Here is a 24,723-nt window from a genome sequence, read left to right as displayed (position 1 = left end):
AGTAGATGTCCTAACCAACTTTTCAAAACCATAGTTTGTTAACAAGAAATTTGTGGTGTGGTTGAAAAACAAGTTTCAATGACACCATCCTAAGTGTATGTAAACTTCCGACTTCAACTGTATATACTGAGATCATGTGACACTTAAATAAAGTCCACTTGTGTACAATCTAACTAATTATGTGACTTCTGAAGGTAATTGGTTGCACCAGATCTTATTTAGGGTCTTTATAGCACCACTTTACCGTTTAAAAAACCCCAGATTAAACAAGTTTTAAAAAAAATCTCTCTTCACCAATTTTGACTATTTTGTGTATGTCCATTACATGCAATCCAAATAAAAAAATCAATTAAATTACAGGTTGTAATGCAACAAAATAGGAAAAACGACAATGGGGATGAATACTTTTGCAAGGCACTGTACTGCACCTCTGTGCATACATACCACATGATATACTTTACAATATCAGTTCAATATCTAGTTTTGATTAACATTTGGTTGAGTTGTTGAATGTGAATTCAACATGAAATCATCAGAACATTTCACCATGTCATTGGATTTAGGTAAAAAGTTAGGTAAAATAAATTAAAATCCCTTACATTGATTACTTTTCACATGTACATTTTTTAATTGTAATTATTTATTTGTTCCCCCTTTATTTAACCAGGTAGGCCAGTTGAGAACAAGTTCTCATTTACAACTGCGTCCTAGCCAAGATAAAGAAAAGCAGTGCGACAAAAACAACAACACAGTGCGACAACATCATCACATCAAAGTTTTGGGTTGAAATGATGTGGAAACAATGTTGATTCAACCAAGTTTTTGCCCAGTGGGATGCTTCTGTGCACATGTGTTTCAAAGGAGTTAAACCCACATGAAATAACGTCTAGGATTTCTAACTTCTTTCGTTTCAATGAATTCCATTTTGAGTGATGTGCTTGACAGAATTCATTTGGGGCAACTTGGCTCACAGTTTCGACTTTGATACAGATGGATTTATATTGGTTAAAAGCCTTGCCTAAGGGCACACCATTAGTATGCCCCATCTGTCTTCAACCAACATATTTTTTAGAACATCTACTGGTATAGCAAATGGGGAACATAGGGAGGATGAGTGAAACACATTGATCTGCACAGTTTGTTTTGCCTTGCTCAAGAGCATATGAAGAAGCTTTTAATCCATTTACAAACACCTTTATGGGTTGTAAGGAAGAGGGAGACGAGGTTAAAGGGTATAAGTAAATATCTTTATTAAGAGGTTATTCCACGTATCTGATGAAGAGGGCGATGAACAGACAGCCAATTAGAGACATTGTCGACGCTGATAGGACCACCACAATCACACTTCCTGCCATGTTAACCAATGCCCCCAGTCCCGCCCCCACGATGATCTGAGCCAGCTGCACCATGCACGTGAGCGCAGCACAATCCACGCCGGTGCCTCGATCCTGTCCTGCAGGATTCCCTTTCCCCATCTTCCTCTGCACCTGGTGTCACAACAGGAAGAATCCATTTCAGAAATGCTACTTACTGTATAAAAAACACACTCTCATAGTCGCACATACAGTCCACCCAGTATATGACACGTTGTGAAAGAACATGTTGTAAAACTAAAGGAAATATGTAACCTGTTGTGACACATCACAAGGACAAGAGCAGCTGGGGAAGTCTTTTGTGAACATAGCCTAGTAAGCAGAATTACAAGCAATGCTTCAGCTCCAAATCAATAAACTAGTTAACACAAATCCCCTTCATGTCCTGCTCTAAAGGGAGTTAATAGATTGATAGGAAATGGAGCTGGTTTGATATAAATTAGTGTAATTGACTAATCTTTCAGAGGGATATAGTGGAAAAACAGACATGAACATGATAGTGATATGAAGAGAAAATACAATGGTGGAAAACACTTTTGCTTTGTCAGTTGGAGACATTGTTGGAATCTTCCATCTGTTTGATTATGCAGTATGAGTCTTTCACTAACTCTTGGTCGTGCATTGGCAGACTGGACTACAGTTAGTCATTTGGGGTCTTTATTGCTGAATTGATGTTCTCATGTGGATAGCATCTCACTTGCCAATTAAAAAAGCAATATATGTTTTTTTTTTTTTAATCCAACTTTCCCATTTTCATTGAGATAAAATGTGCGTTTCATCAATCTAAATGATTTGGATTAAAAGTATTTCCCCTCTTCCTGAGATTATAGAATATATGTGTACTATTTTCACAATTAAACATGGAGCGCTGTCCAGAGATGCCCTTACTGAAGCTGACAGAATGTGTTGAATCCAAAGTGAAGTGCAGATTGGCTAAACTGAATCTCATTAATCCCTTTTTTCCATCCAAAGCCAAGCCTTTCCCTATTTACATAATGAAAGGGTGTTCACTGCTTAGCCAAAGCACTAACAGCAGCATGTCTAAGCGAGGCCTGTTGAGCATCAGCGTTAAAGAAAGGAACAGGTTGTCCAATCTGTCTGTAGAGACAGGGGAGGGTGTTTGAGAGGCCTGTCTGTTGTGAATGGCACACCTGCTCTTAGCATGGGGCCCATGCTGACCAACACAGCGTTGACCACTCAACATTGACAAGCTCAACAGATAGCTGGGATCTATGGCCTGGCAAAGAGTCATGTTCATGGGGAGTGGGGAGACGGGTGTTGGGAGGACAGAAGGTCACCCATCTGATGGTGAAGGGAAGTGGTAATGTAATCAGAAGCGTCCACTCTGTCATCATCTCACTATATTAAGACACATTTGGATGCCATTCCTCACCCCTCCTTGTCTTATAATACGCTCTTCTTTGGAAGGGTGATGGGTATTGATTTAGACAGTTTGGGAATCAATTCAAAAGAAATGTGGGTACAAAGTTATTTCCCCTGAATGACATTCAAGTATTCCAGAGAAAGCAACCTATTAGTGGGAATACATTTGCATACAAGTGATTTATGACACTCTCGCTGGACAGAAAACAGAAAACAGAATAAAGACAAAATCAATCAATAGAATTAGAAAGTAACTCTACGCCTTCATGAAAGTAACTCTACGCCTTCATGAAAGCGAAAAGGGGAGCTGTGATACCTGACACATGGTGAGTATTCAAGTTACAGATGTGCATCACTCCATGTATGAGCTACAGACAGGTGGTGGATGAGGTTCGCAACTACTACACATTAGTAGCTTGTAACGTAAGCTGCTGCAGCCTCAGAATGTACTATCCACTATCAGTTCCAACTATCTGAGGTGTGAGAGAGTAGCTTGGTCCCAGATCTGTTTGTGCAGTCTTGCCAACTCCTATGGTCATTGTAGTGGGACAACCAGATCTGGGACCAGGCTATGAGGGAGAGGGAACTGACCTCCTCCTCGCGGTGGTACTCTGAGATGAGGTTGAAGGGGATGGTGTACAAGGTGCTGGACATGACTCCGAAGACACTGCACAGGATGAGGGTGGTGATAATGTTGGGGAACAGGCCGATAAGACTGGTGCCCAGACCAAACACAAAGTATCCTACGAAGTAGAGCCCCTTCAGACCGATGTAGGGCAGCAGCAGCCTCTGGACATCTGCAGACACATCAGAGAGAGAGGGAAGGAGGGGAGGGTGGAGAGAGGGTGAGAGGGAGAGCGAGAGAGCGATTTCAGCTTTAACCCTTCTGCTGTGTTCCGGTCAAATTGGAACTATTTATAAGTTTTCTCTCTGAAAAATGTAGTTAATTTCATCTAATTGTCACAAGGTTCCATGACTTTGTCCACAAAGGTCATCTGAACACACTAAATACATTTAGATGATTTTCATAAAATGTTGGGTGTTTTATTTAACTGTTGTACACCTGTGGTGTTCCCAGTCAAAAATGACCGGCCATTAGAAATGAATGGGTGAGAGTACAATTAGTGTATAAAATTGAGTTCAAGCACATGCCCAGTCATCAGATGGACCTTCCATTCCCACACCTTCCACTTCCATTCCCAGAGCCCCACATGCATGTGTGTTTGAGCACACACACACACACACACACACACACACACACACACACACACACACACACACACACACACACACACACACACGGCAACCCCCACGGGAACCTTTCCTCAATAGAATCTTTCCCCCACAGGAACCACACCTGTTGGCATTCTCACAAACAATCGCAACATTTTTTCAATAATAAATATAACTTTTCTCGCAGCTCTAGTATATAAAGCTTTTTTGAGGCCTTGCTCACAATTCATTCTGTGGCAGCACAATGACCAAACGATACACTGTATCTGAGGATCTTGATAATATCTTTGATCATGACACTGGTGAGGAGGAGAGAGGCCTTGTTAAACTTTGACACAAAGTATTCTGTGATAAATAACACAATATGTTTCATCTGAGTATTTGTTATAGTCAAAATAATCCATACATTATGCTGCTTTAAAAAAAAAAAATGTAACTAAAAAACAAGCTGTAGGAGCTCAGGTCAATGAGGCCTACAGGCTATAAATAGCAAATAGAAGTTCAAAACTTGTAATGTTCACAAGAACTTAAGTTGATAAAAAGATCTAACACAACATTAGGTGATAATATATGTATTATTATGGATTTATAATCAGCTATATTGGGGCGGTCATTTTGGACCGGGAACACAGAATGAATTAACATGAAACGAACACAACAGAAGGGTTAAACAGTATGTGGACTGGTACTGCCAAGTAAGCATTTTTTTGTTACATTATATACTACTGTTAATAAACATTGGTGATTCGAGTCCTGAATGCTGATTGGCTGACAGCCATGGTATATCAGACCATCTACCACGGGTTTGACAAAAAAAATGTCTTTTTACTGCTCTAATTATGTTGGTAACCAGTTTATAATAGCAATTAAGCACCTCAGAGTTTTGTGGTATATGGTCAATATACCACGGCTAAGGGCTGCGTCCAGGCACTCCGTGATAAGTCGTGCATAAGAGCCTCCCTTAGCCGTGGTATATTGGCCATATACCACACCCCCTCGTGCATTATTGGTTAAGTATAAGAACACAGAAAGTGTCCAAGAGATTGCGGCAGACTGAAGCTGGAAAGACAGCAAACTAGCTGTATTTCGTTTAGTTTTACGTGTTTTTCTATTGACATTTCTTTGTATATATACAGTAGCAGTCAAAACGTTGGACACACCTACTCATTCAAGGCATTTTGACTATTTTCTTTATTGTAGAATAACAGTGAAGACATCAACATTATGAAAAAACACATATGGAGTCATGTAGTAACCAAAAATGTGTTAAACAATTCAACATGTATTTTTAGATTCTTCAAAGTAGCCAACTTTTGCCTTGATGACTGCATTCTCTCAGCCAGCTTCATGAGGTAGTCACCTGGAATGCATTTCAATTAACAGGTGTGCCTTGTTAAAGGTTAATTTTAAGTATGACACCTTGACTTTTTCCACATTTTGTTACGATACAGCCTTATTCTAAAATGGATTAAATGACAATTTTTTCCTCATCAATTTTCCTCACACAATACCACATAACGAAAAAGCGAAAAAAAAAATGTTTACATTTCAAAACAAAAATACCTTATTTACATAAGTATTCAGACCCTTTGCTATGAGACTCGAAATTTAGCGCAGGTGCATCCTGTTTCCATTGATCATCCTTGAGATGTTTCTACAACTTGATTGGAGTCCAACTGTGGGGAATTTAATTGATTGGACATGATTTGGAAAGGCACACACCTGTCTATATAAGGTCCCACAGTTGACAATGCACGTCAGAGCAAAAACCAAGCCATGAGGTCGAAGGAATTGTCCACAGAATTCCGAGACAGGATTGTATCAAGGCACAGATCTGGGGATCGGTACCAAAAAATGACTGCCGCATTGAAGGTTCCTAAGAACACAGTGGCCTCCATCATTCTTAAATGGAAGACGCTTGGAAACACCAAGACTCTTCCTAGAGCTGGCCGCCTGGCCAAACTGAGCAATCGGGGGAGAAGGGCCTTGGTCAGGGAGGTGACCAAGAACCCTATGGTCATTCTGACAGAGCTCAAGAGTTTCTCTATGTAGATGGGAGAACCTTCTAGAAGGACAACCATCTCTGCTGTTGGATCTGCAGAGAAGAATGGGAGAAACTCCCCAAATACAGGTGTGCCAAGCTTGACTCAAGCCTGTAATCGCTGCAAAAGGTTTTTCAACAAACTGGTTGTGCCACCTTTAGCTGCAACCAAACACTTCCTGTAGTTATTGATTAGTCTCATGTCACTGTGGAGGAATTTTGGCCCATCTTCCATGCAGAACTGCTCTAACTCAGCAACTTTTGTGGGTTTTCAAGCATGAACTGCTCGCTTCAAGTCCTGCCACAACATCTCAATTGGGATTAGGTCTGGACTTTGACTAGGCCATTCCAAAACTTCAATTTTGTTGCTTTTTAGACATTTTCATGTAGACTTGTGTGTTTTGGATAATTTTCTTTCTTTTCTTGCTGCATGACCCAGCTGCGGTTCACCTTCAGCTCACAGACGGATGGCCTGACATTCTCCAGTAGAATTCTCTGACACAACATAGAATTTATGGTTCCTTCTATTAAGGCAAGTCGTCCAGGTCCTGAGGCAGCAACACATCCCCAAACCATCACACTATCACCCCCATGCTTGACCATTGGTATAAGGTTCTTACTGTGGAATGCAATGTTTGGTTTTCGCCAGGCATAATGGGACCCATGTCATCCAAAATGTTATCATTTTGATTCACCTGTTCATAGAACATTCTTCCAAGAGTCTTGATGATCATCCAGGTGCTTTTTGGCAAACTTGAGTCAACTTTTTGGATGAGATGGGTTCCATTATGTGTTATTTTTAAACTCAGGTTCCCTATCTAATACTGGGTTTTGGTTGAAGATCTGATAACATTCAGTATAAAAAATATGCAAGTAGAGAAAATCAGAAAGGGGGCCTTGAGCTAAATCACATGTTGTGGACATTAGCTGACTCCAATAATGTCTTATGCTTGCTGCGACACGACTTACAGGAGTAAAGAGCAGAGGAGACGGCGTTGATGCAGAGACCCCAGCATCCAATCTCCACCCCCCTCTCATACCGCTCGTAGGCTGTGGAGTTATGGTCCGCATATGGGTTGCCCTTGTACACAATCTGTCAACACACACAATCAACTCAACCATTATTATACACAAGTTATGACAAAGTATGATAATTGTGATAATCACATACAAAATGGAGGCAAAGTCACCTCCACAAATAATCAATAAGTGGTGGTATGGGTGTTGAGGATTGAGATAAAAGCTAGTGCCGGCATGAAGTGATGGATAATGATGATGATTATGATCCATTTGCTTTATAGTGCATGTGCTGTACAGTAGCTTATAACAGTTAACAAGCTCCATCCCATTTGTTATCATATAGCTGCCAAAGCCTGTATCAACATCATAAGCCATCTCTGTGCCACAGCTCTCTATTGACACAGCCGAAGCAGGTTTTGTTCACGCCTGGCATGCTGCTCAATCTGCCTCAGTCTGCCTGCAACCACTAATTCACCATGACCACCATGTAACTGTGGCCTGTGTGAGTGCTTGTAGCATCCAGATCAGCCGTGATCACTATAAAGCCTGTCTGTCATTACAGACCAATTCATCTGAGCACACAAAACCAATCAGCTAATGCTGTGACAAGAGACTACCCACCAATCAGGGTTTGTTGTGATGGAGCTAAACCAATAGAGGAAGCATATTAATGAACACGATGGCGAACATTTTGCTATCGCCTAACGTTAAAGACATGAGAATTTAAATTGAGTGAAAAGATTCACTTCGTTAATGACCACTGTCAAATAAGAGTAATCATTAGTAGTGCATGAGTGATAGCATTAGTTTAATGTTTAATGGTAGCGACACAGAACGAACGACCCACTCCTCCCGCCGTACAGACACAGAAACAGACACGCGCGTACACACACTCTCACTCCATCTCTCTCTCTCTTGCTCTTCTCACCTGTCCCATGAAGTCTGTGAAGAAAAGCATGTTGCAGAGGAAGGCAGTCCAACCCAGCAGGTGACTGACACAGAGACAGCGGTAATGACTAGGCATGTTAATCATGGCCAGGAGACATGACTTCAGAGTCATCCTCTTCTGCTGCAGTACAGAGAAACACACAGGGTCAGGTCATGAGACTTCAGAAGGACTCACACAGGAACAGCAGGAGGTCAGAATAGAGGGAATTAAAAAAGAACAAGGAACAGTAGGGGGTCAGATAAGAATAAAGAAAGAGGTCAGAGGAAGGCTTTTAGCTAATGATAGATATACTAGCCTTATCCTGCAAAAATCCTGTTTTAACAAGTCAGGAACAGAGGGGCAAAAAAACTAAGAACAAGGGATTAAAGAAACAGGTGAAATAAAATGTACTGTGTGTTCAATTTCTTTAATCATGTTCTGGTTTAGTATAGTAACTAAGGTTCTTCTCGGATTGAAAGCTTTTGTATATTATGTAAATGTACACAGCGTGGCCTGACAGCATACAATAACTAATGTTATTATCCCCAAATAAATTCCCAATCAACATTTTCTAGGAATCCTGTAAAGTGGCTGTACCCATCGAAATAGAATATGAAAATCTATGGTTGCACCAAAGAACCCTGTCTGACTACTGTGATAATAGAGGACCCTTGCCTGCTGGAATAGTATCAACTAAGGACATACAGTAATCATTCCTGTCTCTTTTCATAAAATGTGGAATAACTGAAAAGTCAGTCAGAATTTATTTGCAGCTATAGTTACACGCTGGGCATGAATACAGTCATTACATTTCCATCGTTATGGTGCTGAATTAGATTGTTGAATACTAGTCTGGGTTTCAATGTGTCTCTTTCAGAGCACTGGTTTCAATGGCTGCCTGAGCCTTAGAGGTCATGTAATTCATTTCATTCCAAGGGCTGAGCTACCTATACCTGTAGCAAGTGCCGGATTTAGGTAGAGGCGACATGGGCAGCCGCCCTGGGCGGCATCTTGCCAGGGCCGGCATGGGGCGCCCGCACAAAAAAAATGAGGAATGGTGACATTTGCGCGATCGGTTTTCCATCGCTCATTTGCACGTCATGTCAATGATATGATGTCACCGTGTGGGACTCTGGGTCAATTAACCTTGTCGGAGTGGGCGCCCTGATTCTAGTTGGTGAGCTTGGCAGGCTACTGCCTGGGAAGGTCTCCCACTCAGAAGTATGAGATGGGAGGGGGGCGGGGGTAGGTTGACCTCAGGTCTCCCCACTGGAAGCCCGAGGTAGGGGGAGCGGGAGAATCTATCAAAATGTGCACCTCTAAATTTGTACAGTACTAATGCAATTAGTAAAATCAGTCACACTATGAAATGCTACCAGATAAACCATAATTAATTCATAATACTGTGAATATATATAGTTTCACAAACATATTGTTGCATTTTATTTCTGGTTTGTGCGAAATGGTTAAGAATAATATAAAACCAGTCTGCACACCACCAAGGTGAATGGGTTTAGTCTTGACTCTTGGTTGACAGTGTTGGGGGATGGGTAATGTATTGATGCTCGAGTGCCAAATCAACATTTGTCTATGTTACTTATTTTTGATATTTATTGGTCTTATTTTTGTATGTATTTTTATATAGTTTGAAATGTTATGATTACAAGCTAGACCCGCCACTGCCACAGTACAGTATAATGATGGTTTAAATGGCTTTCTCGTGTGAGGTGACATTGCAACCTTTTAGTGGTTGTTTTACACTCTAGCCAGACCTGATGACTGCCTGGTCTAATCAGCATCAAGGTAACCATGCATGTAATCCAGCTGACGCTGGTAACTAAGAAAACCTGTTTCCTCCATTAACACTGGGTTTGGGAACAGACAGACACTAGTTACTGTTTCCTGCTTCTTTAAATAACTGCATGACCCTTGTCCTCTAACAATCCTTCTGTCTCCAATCCCCACCAACCACCTTCTCTATCCACTCTCCTCCATCCAAACCATATATGGAAATTGTACACATTGAAATACTGTAAAATACTAATTATGTGGTTACTATGGCAATGCCTGTGGAATGGTCACCATTGCCACACACCAGAGCAATGCTACACCATAGAGACGTGAAAGCACATATTTCACACAGCGATACCACATTTGACTAAGGACACAGACCACTCACAATGGTCCAATGAGAGATATGCACACCCAGACTGTTTGCGTAGTCTAATATTGAGAGTATTGACACTCATGGCTTTATAAACGACTTGTTCTCATACTTAAAGCTCAAGTATTAATTTTGCATTATCAGTATACAACACAGTCATTGTTACTAATACATAAGTACTTGACATAATTCCCAGGCTTTAACCTATCAAAGACAAACCCAAAGTCAGAGCCTGGAGCCTGGGGGTCAGGGCCTGCGTGCGAGCACGGTTTAGTGAGACGTGTCAGAAAACACAAAGGTCACACTATACTGTGTAAATAGTATATAATTACATATCTCCTCACGAGGAAATCAAGAGATTTTACCCAAGGAGATACCCGAGAGGTAGTCACCTCTTTTCAAGTGCCATAGAAGTGCCATGAGATATGAACATAAAACCCTAAATCAAAGCATGTATACTTCAGTGTACATTAAGATTACTCTACAGTGTGATCACATTCTTCTTAATAAACACTTATGCCATTAAACACTGATGTGTTTCAAAGGATTTGACATTCCAGTAGTGTGTGTAGTTTCATAGACTGATCTCTTTGTTTTGTTACCTGTAAAACACAGTATTGGTATCAAAGTCAGGGTCTCATAGAGAAGGTCAGCCAGACTAGACTTCATGGTGTGTCTTTGACATACCTCTTTGTTGGGTTGCTTGGCACTGGATGTGACGGAATTGGCTTCCCCCAGGGCAGAGAATGAACGAGGCCGGAGTTCTGCCTCCGACTCTTGGGACATTGATCCATGCAAGGATCCATAGCCACCACTGCTGCTGTGTGTGCTGAGGAGGAGGAGGGCATTGGGGGTCAACACATCCAAGCTAATGTCCTTGGTCAGGGGTGTCTCTGGGATGCTGAAGAGATGCACGATGAGGAATACCATCCAGGTCAGGGCAGAGAAGAAGTAGATGACCTGGTACTCTGACCCCAAAAGTCGGCCCAGGGACGAGTGACCCCAGTCCATGGCTCCCACGAGGTACCCAAAGGCACCCCCAAGCCCTACAACAGACAACAGGCACAATAGAGATTGGTTATCAGGTCAGTTGGTGGGGATCCTAGGCCATTGGTCATAGCACAGTCATCAGACGGCATCTGCAATCCAGGAATTGTAGTGAATATTTTCAAAAACATTTCATCATTAATAATAATAACTTGGAGGGTAGTTATATTTGTCCTATTTCACACATGTACAAGTATGTATCATACACGTGTGAATTGGTAATGTGTTTTTGGCATATGCAAACTCCCCGAGACACCCTCTGGGAGTGGGGTCACGGCTAAGGTCTCAACATTAGGATTAAGTGTCTTGCTCAAGGGCACATCAGCAGATTGTTCACCTCTGTCTGATCTGAATTTGAACTATTAACCTTTCGGTTACTGGCCCAACGCTCTAACCGCTAGGCCACCTGACACCATTTTGCCTGTGGTGGTTTTGAATTTTCCAAGGAAGATAACGTGGGCTGTATTTAATAAATACAGTGTCTGATTTATAAAATAATGCTTCTTGCATCTGAATTTAAAGCTCATGTCACAATGTAACGTTTAGGCTGGGTGATCTCAGAGAAGCTGGGAGTAATGTTGTGATAAATGAGTTGTCCCGGAGTACGATCCTGCACACAGATAAGTGGCTTGTTCTGTCAGACATATCCCTATAATCTGGACATACTACTGTCTGTTCCCTAAATTCTTACACCAGCATCCTACATTGAGAAGCCTGTAACACAAACCTTCTCATAAATTATGCAGCAATTTTGAGGACGTCTAACTAGGATTTTACATCAACTGTGTCTGCATTCTCTGGACATACAGTACAAGTCAAACGTTTGGACACACTCATGCATATGGAATCATGTAGTACTCAAAAAAGTGTTAAACAAATCCAAATATATTTTAGATTTTAGATTCTTCAAAGTAGCCACCCTTTGATGACAGCTCTGTACACCCTTGGCATTCTCTCAACCAGCTTCATGAGGAATGCTTATCCAGCAGTCTTGAAAGGGTTCCTGCATATGCTGAGCCCTTGTTGATTGCTTTTCCTTCACTCTGTGGTCCAACTCATCCCAAACCATCTCAATTGGGTTGAGGTCGGGTGATTGTGGCCAGGTCATATGATGCATCACTCTCCTTGGTCAAATAGCCCTTACACAGCCTGGAGGTCCTGGTTGAAAGACCAATGATAGTCCCACTAAGCGCAAACCAGATGGGATAGCATATCGCTGCAGAATGCTGTGGTAGCCATGCTGGTTAAGTGTGCCTTGAAGTCTAAATACAGTTGAAGTCGGAAGTTTACATACACCTTAGCCAAATACATTTAAACTCAGTTTTTCACAATTCCTGACATTTAATCCTAGTTCCCTGTCTTAGGTCAGTTAGGATCAGCACTTTATTTTAAGAATATGAAATGTCAGAATAATAGTATAGAGAATTATTTATTTCAGCTTTGATTTCTTTCATCACATTCCCAGTGGGTCAGAAGTTTACATACACAATTAGTATTTGGTAGCATTGCCTTTGAATTGTTTAACTTGGGTCAAACGTTTCTGTCACGACTTCCGCCGAAGTTGGACCCTCTCCTTGTTCGGGTGGTGTTCGGCGGTCGACGTCACCGACCTTCAAGCCATCGCCGATCCACTTTTCATTTTCCATTGGTTTTGTCTCGTCTTCCATCACACCTGGTTCCAATTCCATGTTGTGTATTTAACCCTCTGTTCCCCCTCATGTCCTTGTCCGTAATTGTTTGTTGTAGTGCTTGTGCACGGTATGCTGGTATTTACCGGGTTTTGTTTGACCCATCTATTGTATTATTCTGTTTACGGTGGTTTATGGTTATTAAACACAACCGTTGTTAATCAGTTTCCGCTCTCCTGCATTACAGAATTACGGACCAGCTATGGAGTCAGCAGGAGCAGGTACCCCGGGTATAGGGGTGGAGGAGCGCATCCGGGAGTACACAGCAATGCTCCAACATCTTGGCACGGCCATGGACCGCGTTGTCCAGACAATGGACCGCTGGGAGAGACAGGGAGTTCTGCCAGCGCCTCCACCAGCACAACCGGGGTCTCCACTAAGCGCCCCTCATCATCCTGGTCCCAGTGGGATTTGTCTCTCCCTGCCCCAGGAACACGATGGGAAGGCTGCGAACTGCCAGTGGTTCCTTCTACAACTGGACCTATACCTGGCCACCGTCCACCCGGCTCCGTCGGGCCATGAGAGGGTGTCTGCCCTTATCTCGTGCCTCACCAGGAGAGCCCTGAAGTGGGCCAACGCCGTGTGGAGAGAGGGAGATGCGGCGTTGAACCAGTTTGAGGAGGTCACCCGCCGTTACCGGGCAGTCTTCGACCACCCGCCGAGAGTAGAACAGCGGGTGAGCGCCTCTTCAATCTGAGGCCAGAGACGAGGAGCGCCCAGGAGTTCGCCCTGGAGTTTAGGGCCCTGGCTGCCTTTGGGCCCTGATCGACCATTACCGCTGCAGTCTGCCCGAGGACGTCCATCGGGAGTTGGCCTGCAGAGACACCACCCTCCCGTTTGACCAGCTGGTGGAACTGTCCATCCGGCTGGACAACCTGCTGGTTACCCGCGGACGTTCAGATCGGGGTCTGGTGGTTCCATCCCCTCGTACCTCCTCCCCGATACCTATGGAGCTGGGAGGGGCGGTGCGCAGGGAGACCGGAGGGAGTTCCAGCTCGTGCACCATCTGCGGCCGCAGAGGTCACACTGCCGGTCGGTTGGTTCCTCTGGGGATCGAGGCAGCAGGCAGGGCGCTCTGGCGTCACCCCTGGTGAGCCAGCACCATTCTCACCCAGAGCCCTCTGTTGCTCATATGTTTGTCTGTGTCTCTTTTTATGTGTTTTCCCCGCATTCCCAGCATAAGGCGCTCGTCGATTCAGGCTCGGCTGGGAACTTTATAGATAGATCGTTCGCCCATAGTTTAGGGATCCCCATTGTTCCCGTGGCTGTGCCCTTCCCCGTTCACGCCTTAGATAGTCGACCATTAGGGTCAGGTTTGATCAGGGAGGCTACCGCTCCTCTGGGCATAGTGACGCATGGGGGGCACAAGGAGAGAATTAGTCTCTTCCTTATTGACTCTCCTGCGTTTCCCGTGGTGCTAGGCCTACCCTGGTTAGTTAGTCATGACCCCACTATTTCTTGGCCACAGAGGGCTCTCACGGGGTGGTTGCGGGAGTGCTCGGGGAGGTGTTTAGGGGTTTCCGTTGGTGCTACTACGGTGGAAAGTCCAGACCAGGTCTCCACCGTGCGCATTCCCCCTGAATATGCCGATTTGGCTTTCGCCTTCTCTAAAAATAAGGCGACTCAATTACCACCCTATCGACGGGGCGATTGTGCGATAAATCTCCTGGTAGACGCTGCACTTCCCAGGAGTCACATGTATCCCCTCTCACAAGCGGAGACGGAGGCTATGGAAACAAATGTCTCCGAATCCCTGCGTCAGGGGTACATTTGGTCCTCTACTTCACCCATCTCGAGTTTCTTTTTTGTGAAGGAGGAGGGAGGTCTGCCCCCGTGTATTGACTATTGGGGTCTGAATCAGATCGCTGAGGTATAGTTACCCGCTACCACTCATAGCCACAGCGATTGAGTCAATGCACAGGGCACGCTTCTTCACCAAACTAGATCTCAGGAGCGCTTACAACCTGGGGCGTATCCAAGAGGGAGACGAGTGGAAGACGGCTTTCAGTACAACCTCAGGGTACTATGAGTACCTCGTCATGCCGTACGGGTTTATGAATGTGCCATCAGTCTTCCAAGCCTTTGTAGACGAGATTTTCAGGGACCTGCACGGGCAGGGTGTAGTGGTGTATATTGATGACATTCTGATATACTCCGCTACACACGCCGAGCATGTGTCCCTGGTGCTCAGGGTGCTTGGTCGCCTGTTGGAGCATGACCTGTACGTCAAGGCTGAGAAATGCTTGTTTTTCCAGCAATCCGTCTCCTTCCTAGGTTATCACATTTCCACCTCAGGGGTGGAGATGGAGAGTGACCACATTTCAGCCGTGTGTAATTGGCCGACTCCCACCACGGTAAAGGAGGTGCAGCGGTTCTAAGTGTTTGCCAAATACTACCGGAGGTTTATCAGAGGTTCTGGTCAGGTAGCGTCTCCCATTACTCACTGCTGAAGGGGGGCCTCGTGCGTTTGCAGTGGTTGGCTGAGGCAGACAGGGCTTTTAATCACATGAGGGCTCTGTTTACCTCGGTTCCCGTGCTGGCCCATCCAGATCCCTCTTTGGCGTTCATAGTGGAGGTGGACATGTCCAAGGCTGGGATAGGAGCGGTGCTTTCTCAGCGCTTGGGTACGCCACCGAAGCTCCGCCCCTGTGCCTTCTTCTCGAAGAAGCTCAGCTCGGCAGAGCAAAACTATGACGTGGGGGACCGGGAGCTGTTGGCTGTCGTCAAGGCCTTGAAGGCGTGGAGACATTGGCTTGAGGGGGCTAGACAGCCTTTTTTCATCTGAACTGACCACCTCAATCTGGAGTACATCCGGGCAGCGAGGAGACTGAACCCTCGCCAGGCAAGGTGGGCCATGTTTTTCACCTGTTTTGTGTTTACCCTTTCTTACAGACCAGGCTCCCAGAACGCTAAGGCAAACGCATTGTCCCGGCTGTATGACACAGAGGAGCGGCCCATGGATGCCACTCAGAAACTCCCCAACGCCTGCCTGGTGGCGCCGGTAGTGTGGGAACTGGACACGGACATAGAGCAGGTGTTACGTGCAGAGCCTGCTCCCGTATAGTGTCTCGCTGGGCGTCTGTACGTCCCGTCTGCTGTCCGTGACCGGTTGATCTATTGGGCCCACACGTCACCATTGTCTGGTCATCCTGGGATTGGTCGGACAGTGCGCTGTTTGAGCAGGAGGTACTGGTGGCCTACCTTGGCTAAGGACGTGAGGGTTTATGTTTCCTACTGCTCTGTGTGTGCCCAGTGTAAGGCTCCTAGGCACCTGCCCAGAGGTAAGCTTACACCCCTTACCCGTTCCACAGCAGCCTTTGTCGGTGGATTTTCTGACTGATCTTCGACTCTCACAGGGAACACAGCGATCCTGGTCGTTGTGGATTGTTTCTCTAAATCCTGTCGTCTCCTCCCTCTGCCCGGTCTCCCTACGGCCCTACAGACTGCGGAGGCCTTGTTTACACACGTCTTCCGGCACTACGGGGTGCCTGAGGATATAGTGTCTGATCAGGGTCCCCAGTTCACGTCTAGTGTCTGGAAGGCATTTGTGGAACGTCTGGGGGTCTCGATCAGCCTTACTTCAGGGTTTCACCCTGAGAGTAATGGGCAGGTGGAGAGAGTGAACCAGGATGTGGGTAGGTTTCTGCGGTCCTATTGCCATGACCGGCCGGGGGAGTGGGCAGCGTTCGTGCCCTGGGCCAAAATGGCACAGAACTCGCTCCGCCACTCCTCCACTAACCTCTCTCCCTTCCAGTGCGTACAGGGGTACCAGCCGGTTCTGGCGCCTTGGCATCAGAGTCAGACCGAGGTTCCTGCGGTGGACAACTGGTTCAGGTGCGTGGGGGAGACATGAGAAGCCGTCCGAGTCCGTATCTTTCAGCAGGCCCTGACGCGCCAAAAGAAGAAGGCAGATCGCCACCGCAGTGAGACCCCGGTGATCGCACCGGGGGACCGGGTCTGGCTCTCGACCCGAAACCTGCCCCTCTGCCTGCCCTGCCGGGAGCTGGGTCCGCGGTTTGTGGGGTCATTTAAAGTCCTGAGGAGAGTGAACGAGGTTTGTTATAGGTTACAGCTTCCACCCGATTATCGTATTAACCCCTCGTTCCATGTGTCTTTCCTCAGGCCGGTGGTGGCTGGCCCGCTCCAGGAGACTGAGGTGCAGGAGGTTCCTCCGCCCCCTCTGGACATTGTGGGGGCCCCGGCGTACTCCGTTCACTCCATACTGGATTTGAGGCGTCGGGCGAGGGGCCTTCAGTATCTCGTGGAATGGGAGCGTATGGTCCAGAGGAGAGGTGCTGGGTTCCGGTCGAGGACGTGTTGGACCCTTCAATGCTGCAGGAGATCCACCGTCTTCGGCCGGATCGCCCTGGGCCTCGCCCTCTGGGTCGTCCCCGAGGCAGGTGTCGACACACTGCTGGATCCGCTCGTCAGGGGGGCGTACTGTCACGACTTCCGCCGAAGTTGGTCCCTCTCCTTGTTCGGGCGGTGTTCGGCGGTCGACGTCACCAACCTTCTAGCCATAGCCGATCCACTTTTCATTTTCCATTGGTTTTGTCTTGTCTTCCATCACACCTGGCTCCAATTCCATCAATTACATGTTGTGTATTTAACCAGTAGCATCGCATTACAGTTTCGGGTAGCCTTCCACAAGCTTCCCACAATAAGTTGGGTGAATTTAGGCCCATTTCTCCTGACAGAGCTAGTGTAACTGAGTCAGGTTTGTAGCTCTCCTTGCTCGATCAGAGGACATTTCTCCAAAAAGTACAATCTTTGTCCCCATGTGCTGTTGCAAACCGTAGTCTGGCTTTATTATGGAGGTTTTGGAGCAGTGGCTTCTTCCTTGCTGAGCGCCCTTTCAGGTGATGTCAATATAGGACTCGTTATACTGTGGATATAGATACGTTTGTGCCCGTTTCCTCCAGCATCTTCACAAGGTCATTTGCTGTTGTTCTGGGAATGATTTGCACTTTTCGCACCAAAGTATGTTCATCTCTAGGAGACAGAATGCTCTCCTTCCTGAACGGTATGATAGCTGCGTGATCCCATGGTGTTTATACTTGCGTACTATTGTTTGTACAGATGAACATGGTACCTTCAGGCATTTGGAAATTGCTCCCAAGGATGAACCAGACTTGTGGAGGTCTACATTTTTTTCTGAGGTCTTGGCTGATTTCTTTTGATTTACCCATGATGTCAAGCAAAGAGGCACGGAGTTTGAAGGTAGGCCTTGAAATACATCCGCAGGTACACCCCCAATTGACTCAAATGATGTGAATTAGCCTACCAGAGGATTCTAAAGCCATGACATAATTTCAGAAAATTTTCCAAGGGGTTTAAAGGGACAGTCAACTTAGTGTATGTAAACTTCTGACCCACTGGAATTATGATACAGGGAATTATAAGTGAAATAATCTGTCTGTAAGCAATTGTTGGAAAAATGACTTGTGTCATGCACAAAGTAGATGTCCTAACCGACTTGCCAAAACTATAGTTTGTTAAGATATTTGTGGAGTGGTTGAAAAACGAGTTTTAATGACTCCAACGTAAGTGTATGTCAACTTCCGACTTCAACTGTAAATCACTGACAATGTCACCAGCAGGCACCCCCACATCATCACACCTTCTCATCCATGCTTCACTTTGAGGACAACACATGCGGAGATCATCCGTTCATCTACTCTGCATCTCACAACGACGCGGTGTTCGGAACCAAAAATCTGACCAAAAAGCCAGCATCCCGGAGTCGCCTCTTCACTATTGACATTGAGATTGGTGTTTTGCAGGTACTATATATTGAAGCTAACAGTTGAGGACTTGTGAGGTGTCTGTTTCTCAAACTATACACTCTAATGTACTTGTCCTCTTGCTCAGTTGTGCACTGAGGCCTCCCACTCCTCTTTCTTTTCTTTTTAGATCCAGTTTGTGCTGTTCTGTGAAGGGAGTAGTACACAGCGTTGTACGAGATCTTCAGTTTCTTGGCAATTTCTCGCATGGAATAGCCTTCATTTCTCAGAAGAAGAATAGACTGACGACTGTTTCAGAAGAAAGTTGTTTGTTTCTGGCCATTTTGAGCCTGTAATCGAACAAACAAATGCTGATGCTTCAGATACTCAACTAGTCTAAAGAAGGCCAGTTTTATTGCTTCTTTAATCAGAAACAACCATTTTCAGATGTGCTAACATAATTGCAAAATGGCTTTCTAATGATCAATTAGCCTTTTAAAATTATAAACTTGGATTAGCTAACACAACATTCCATTGGAACACAGGAGTGATGGTTGATAATGGGCTTCTGTACCCCTATGTAGATATTCCATAAAAAATCTGCTGTTTCCAGCAACAATAGTAATTTACAACATTAACAATGTCAACACTGTATTTATGATCAATTTGATGTTATTTTTAGGAACAAAAAAATGTGCTTTTCTTTCAAAGACAAGGACACTTCTATGCGACCCCAAACTTTTGAATGGTAGTGTATGTATTTGTGTATTTTCATGCATTTATCCACTAATTGACTCTCAATTTTATCACCTCTAAATTCACAGGCTAGTAAAGTTTTTGAGTTGTGAGGATAGTCAAAATTAAGTTTGGGGCGTTTTTTTTATGTTTAAGTCGTGTGACTGCAATGATAAAACAGTACAAAAGAGAAATATCATAACAGCCAATTCTGGTGTATCAAGAAAACACACACACATTCCTCCACATACCAGGGCTACGGTGACTAGCAGGTCATGTGCCTCCCCTCTCTCTCTCAGCTCCAACTCATGACTCCAACACATGACTGAGAATCTGCTGGATTAGAACCTACTGAACAAGCTCACACCACCCCGTGCCGGCTTCCCTTGCCATCAGCTGAGTCCACGCACTCGCTCGCTAGCACACTCGAATACTTACTCACGCGCTTGTTGACTGACTGACTGACTCCCTCACTGTGAGAGCTCTGAGGGCAGGGCTCCAGGTTACTAAACAGCCACTTAAAAGCACAGAGCATACTGAGAGGTATTTACATCACATGTGAATATGCACCCTGTGCTGCAGGAACCCTCTCCTCCCCACACCCAGACATGCACTCTGCACTGAGCCAGTGATCCCAGTCCGACTTCCTCACATGCACTGTCTAAAATAACTTCAAATAAAGGAGTGTAGATTGGGATGCCAGTTTTCTTATTCCATAACAATCACATTAACTACATGATAACAAAACTCTGAAAATATACATATAATATGAATATAAAAGAAAACCTATATCAATAAGGGCAGCAAATAAAGCAATGAATCTCCACATTTGCCTACCAATTTGAATTTCTATATTCCCACAAGCATAACAGTAAGAGCCTATCACTCAAACAATATTGAATCCGACTAGTGGGAGGGAGGTTATATCATATTTTTCTTACCTGTGAGAAGGGCATGGTAGTGCAGTCCTCTTTCCTTGTCTGTGTACGAGCAGACGTCAAAAAGGTAGGCCTTGACTGGCCCATCGATGAAGTCTGCTGCAAAGTCAAATAGCACCACTCCAAACATGACTATGACGATGGCCCATATCCTCTTCAATGACCTATCCTGTACTAATGCTGCAAAAGAGGAGAAAGACAGACATTTACTTCAAGTTACTTTCAGTCTGTCCGATTTTTCACTCATCACTACAACTAGATCCACTTTCAATAGCAGATAGTTCTGAATGCTTTTTTTGTGTTTGTTTAGGATGAGGCGTAGCAGCTGAATCATGTCAGTTTGCCTTAAGAAGTACATCTTTCGCTCATCCATGAACTTCAAGACAGACACTGGCTCAGCTGACATTTACAGACGCAATGAGACATATTTTCCAGGGCTTCTGAGGTAAACAGTGGATTTGTGTACAACTTGATCAAACCCTTTAGATCATGTAGTTTCAGTACATTGGTTCTTACGGTTTCGTCAAGATCGACGGGGGCTAATACAATCATGCATTCACCATATAGCAACGAACAGCATGTTTGAAACCACATTCCTTTTGTTCAACACAATGCAATGGTCTTTAAAAAGAAAATAAACTCAAATTGAAACAAAACATTGCCAGCGTGGCTCTGTCTGGCTAGAAAAACAACTCCTACTTAATTGTACGTTAATATCCTCAATCTGACACTGTGTACAACATTTGTATAGGTAATCACTGTATCTAGTGTTGATGCTCATCAAAAAGAGATACTGTAGCAAATCAATCAGAATAATTGTCATAATTATGTTGTGCACACGGCGGAGCACAAACAAACAGAATTATGTCCTTAATCTTGAGTGAGAAACAATTGGCTGACAGATTGCAGCAGAATTAAAACCTACACAGCCGTATTTAAATGTGGGTGATTACTAATCCCATTACAAATCCCAGTTGGGTGTTGTGTTGCAGTCGTATTAGGCATGCCGGATGTATTGAGGCCGACGTTTTGATCTTGGAGAAATTCAAGAACTTTCCTCAAAGCTTCGTTTTATCCATTGTATCTACATATACTGTCCTGTACACTACAGTAGCTAACACACAGGGTGTGCATTGTCACAGATCCCATTTTACCATTTACTACAGTGTTGAAGAATGGAAATAATCATCTTAACGAAAGTACTGTAAGTGGTCACACTTTGTATTGTACAGTATTATTACAAAGAAGGTGAAATCCGGCATAACTGAAACCAACAATGAAGGCATTCACTGAAAACAAAAAGTTAGGTTGTCAGATCAACGTACGATAGTGCTGCAAAAATAAATCCAATCCAAGCCCTTATGGAGAGAATGCATTTCCATATTGTAGTATTATTCTACTTACATTTATACTTTTCAATACACAAGCACAGCTCAACTATTTAAAAGTATTTGAAATATGTATTTTGACCCAGGTCTTATGAGCTAACTATAGACCTGACCCAATAAATTAAACAATCCCTTTTCAGGAAGCTCAAATTCATGGACGGACATGAAAATGAACAACATAAACAACAGTGGATGTAACAGTGTGTGAAAAGAGGTACAGGCCGAACATATACACCGAACAAAAATATAAATGCAACATGCAACAATTTTAAAGATTTTACTGAGTTACAGTTCACAGTTCAAAACTTGAGACATCTGTGGCATTGTGTTGTGTCACAAAACTTTTAGATTGGCCTTTTATTATCCCCAGCACAAGGTGCACTTGTTTAATGAACATGCTGTTTAATCAACTTCTTGATATGCCACACCTGTCCGGTGGATGGAGTACCTTGGCAAGGAGAAATGCTCACTGACAGGGATGTAAACAGGGATCTGTGCACAACATTTGAGAGAAATAAGCTTTTTGTGCATATGGAGCATTTCTGGGATCTTTTATTTCAGCTCATGAAACATGGGACCAACACTTCACATGTAGCCTTTACATTTTTGTTCAGTGTACATCTCAGTATTTGCAGAGGTGTAAAGATATGCCATATGTCTTTCATTTCTGTTCTTTGCAGACGATGATAGTTCGTTTTCCCCTTGAGACTCAGGATTGTGTCCAGCATGTTTTTTTCTGAAATAATTGCTGAACATCTTGTGCAATCAACTTGGTGAAGGGAAACAGTCCAGTCAAAATAATAGGAACATTTGACCCTTCTGTCTAGACACACTAATGCACCCTCTCATTAATGGTTATGAAACACATTCAACAGCCAGATAAACAAACACACACACATACACACACACCTAAACTATGCAGTAACGTAAATATGTCTGTAAATATGTAATATTATCATTCTTCGTTTTCAGTTATTGCCCTCTTCTGGCAATAACTGAATTAGTTTGTTAATTAGTTTGACTATCTCAGACCATGTCTGAGCAAAAATAATCTGGTGTTCAGATAATTGAATTAGCAGTTTTGAGTTCAGAATGTGATACCCTCATTTTTTTCCTAGGGGTGGCTCGGGCAGGGCGTTAAAACAAATATTTACATTTTCTATCAACATTGAAACAGCCCATTTAATTAAGCACAATTTTAAATTAAATATACTACGTATGTTACAGTGAAAGTATTTTGGTTTCTCATATCCAAGCTACCCAACTCCATGACAACTATTGAAAAAACAGACTAGTTCTCACATACATTTGTAGAACACTATGCCTGATAGCCATGGGCTCTTACCTGATATGACTGCATCTCCATTTAGAAACAAGGTAAGGCCCACCAGCATCATAATACCCAGTGCGAGGATGTAGGGCCTCCGTCGGCCCCACGGGGACCTGCAGTAGTCGCTGGCCGAGCCGATGATGGGCTGCAGCAGGAAGCCCAGGATGGGGCTGATCAGCCACACAAGGCTGTACAAGCTCTGAGGGAGTCCGACACTAAGCAGCACCGGGGTGACGAAGGCTGCCTCCACCGCATAGCAAAATTCCCTTCCAAACATCACCATGCCATGCAGCAGCAACCTCCCCCGAGACCGCCTCGGAAGCTCCACCACCCCAAACACAACGGGCTCCATACTGTCCAAGTAGTCCTCCTTCGTAGACTCCCTACAGTCCACACTCCCCACGGAGTAACAGCCCAGACCTGTAATGTGTGTTCCGGTCTCCGGAAGCCTGCATGGCTGGGGTTGGTCCCCTGTGAGGAGGGACATAGCTACTGGGGAGATGGAGGTTGTATGGGTGTAGCGCTCAGCCCGCTTGTCAATGGCAAACAGCCCAATCTCTGCTTCTTGGCTGAAGCTAATTCCCTACTGCATAGTTGAGCAATGAGTCCAAGTAGCCTCAAGTCCTGATCTGAGGCAAGGAGAGGCTGAGGAGATTGGAGGAGAGATGGGGTGTGGCTGTTGGTTTGATTTAGATGAATGAAGTTTCAACTTTCAGTTTTTTCTTTTTAAGCACGTGACTAGGATTGTGGCTTTTTAACCCCATCTCACAACACTATATTCCTTTACATCAAAATTATTCCTGGAATAATGTGGTGTTCCATGAAATTATCACTTGATGGATTACCAGAAATTCAGTAGTCCTAACAGAGAGAATTGGATGACAGGAGAATGACAAGAGATTAATTTACTACTCTGCTAAAGCATGTTACATTGCATGCGTATCTGAATCCTTGCTTTCCTGTTTTTATGCAGTTTGCTCACAAGGTCTCTTTTGTGGTCTGCTCGTGTGCACATCAGGTTGATCAAGTGATGTAGCATGTGAGGGAGACAAGGAGTTGTAACCCTTTGATGGAAGAGTGGAAGGGGGGTGGAGGAGGATGGCCAGCCAATGTATTTACAGTAAACAATTCCTGGAAGAGAAGACTGGATGCATTAACTGGATGCCCAAAGACAAGGATGTACCCTTGGCAGTTGAGCAAGTTATTTCCTCTATGTATTCAAATTCTAAAACGTTGTTAGTATTTGTCATGAGACACTAGCTAGTTGCCCTGCCTCAGTCATGTGAGACATTGAGGCAATTCCCAGGGGTTCTCATGGGAACCATGCCCACCGCCCACGTCAGAGGAACCTAGGGAGGCGTCAGACAGATTTAAAGGCCACATTCTCACCAGACCCCGAGTCCTAGGGTCACTAACATAGATACATTGTGTTCCAGAGTTAAAAATACCAATGAGTGAGAACTAGGTACGGTCACGTGCTAGACTACTTTGAGTGGAGGAAGTGAACATTCTTATCAATGTGGTCCATCACAATTAGATGAATTATGCTAGAAAGGTGAAGGGATCTGAATACTTTCTGAATGTACTGTGTGTGTCTATATGCCTGAAGTAAACGACATTCCTGATTTAAAGCGCTGTATCTATAGCTTTGGGTGATATTTCAATTATCAAATGTAATTCTAGGTTTCTGAACATCATGCATTCAATTGATCTAACAGCTGAACTACAAAAT

The 24,723-nt window shown here is 44.3% G+C and overlaps 1 protein-coding gene across 2 annotated transcripts; it reads right to left on the bottom strand.

The window, feature by feature from the left end:
- Positions 1-1,225: 1,225 nt before the first annotated feature.
- On the bottom strand, positions 1,226-24,633 carry slc45a2 (solute carrier family 45 member 2). Of its 2 annotated transcripts, none has more exons than XM_021602818.3 (7): positions 23,007-24,633; positions 20,277-20,453; positions 10,830-11,188; positions 7,979-8,119; positions 7,000-7,123; positions 3,348-3,553; positions 1,226-1,487 (listed from the first exon to the last, which is right to left on the bottom strand). In XM_021602818.3, exons 1-7 carry the CDS (start codon positions 23,476-23,478, stop codon positions 1,260-1,262), a joined length of 1,707 nt encoding a protein of 568 aa, XP_021458493.3. In that variant the 5' UTR covers positions 23,479-24,633; the 3' UTR covers positions 1,226-1,259. The 2 variants fall into 2 exon arrangements, with proteins under 2 accessions (XP_021458493.3, XP_021458494.3); XM_021602819.3 differs by having other exon boundaries at positions 7,979-8,116.
- Between the last annotated feature and the right edge of the window lie 90 nt (positions 24,634-24,723).

Source organism: Oncorhynchus mykiss, chromosome 5, assembly GCF_057628025.1.
Source record: "Oncorhynchus mykiss isolate SJ-2025 chromosome 5, ASM5762802v1, whole genome shotgun sequence".
Lineage (NCBI taxonomy): Eukaryota > Metazoa > Chordata > Actinopteri > Salmoniformes > Salmonidae > Oncorhynchus > Oncorhynchus mykiss.
This window is presented reverse-complemented; position numbering and strand designations above follow the sequence as displayed.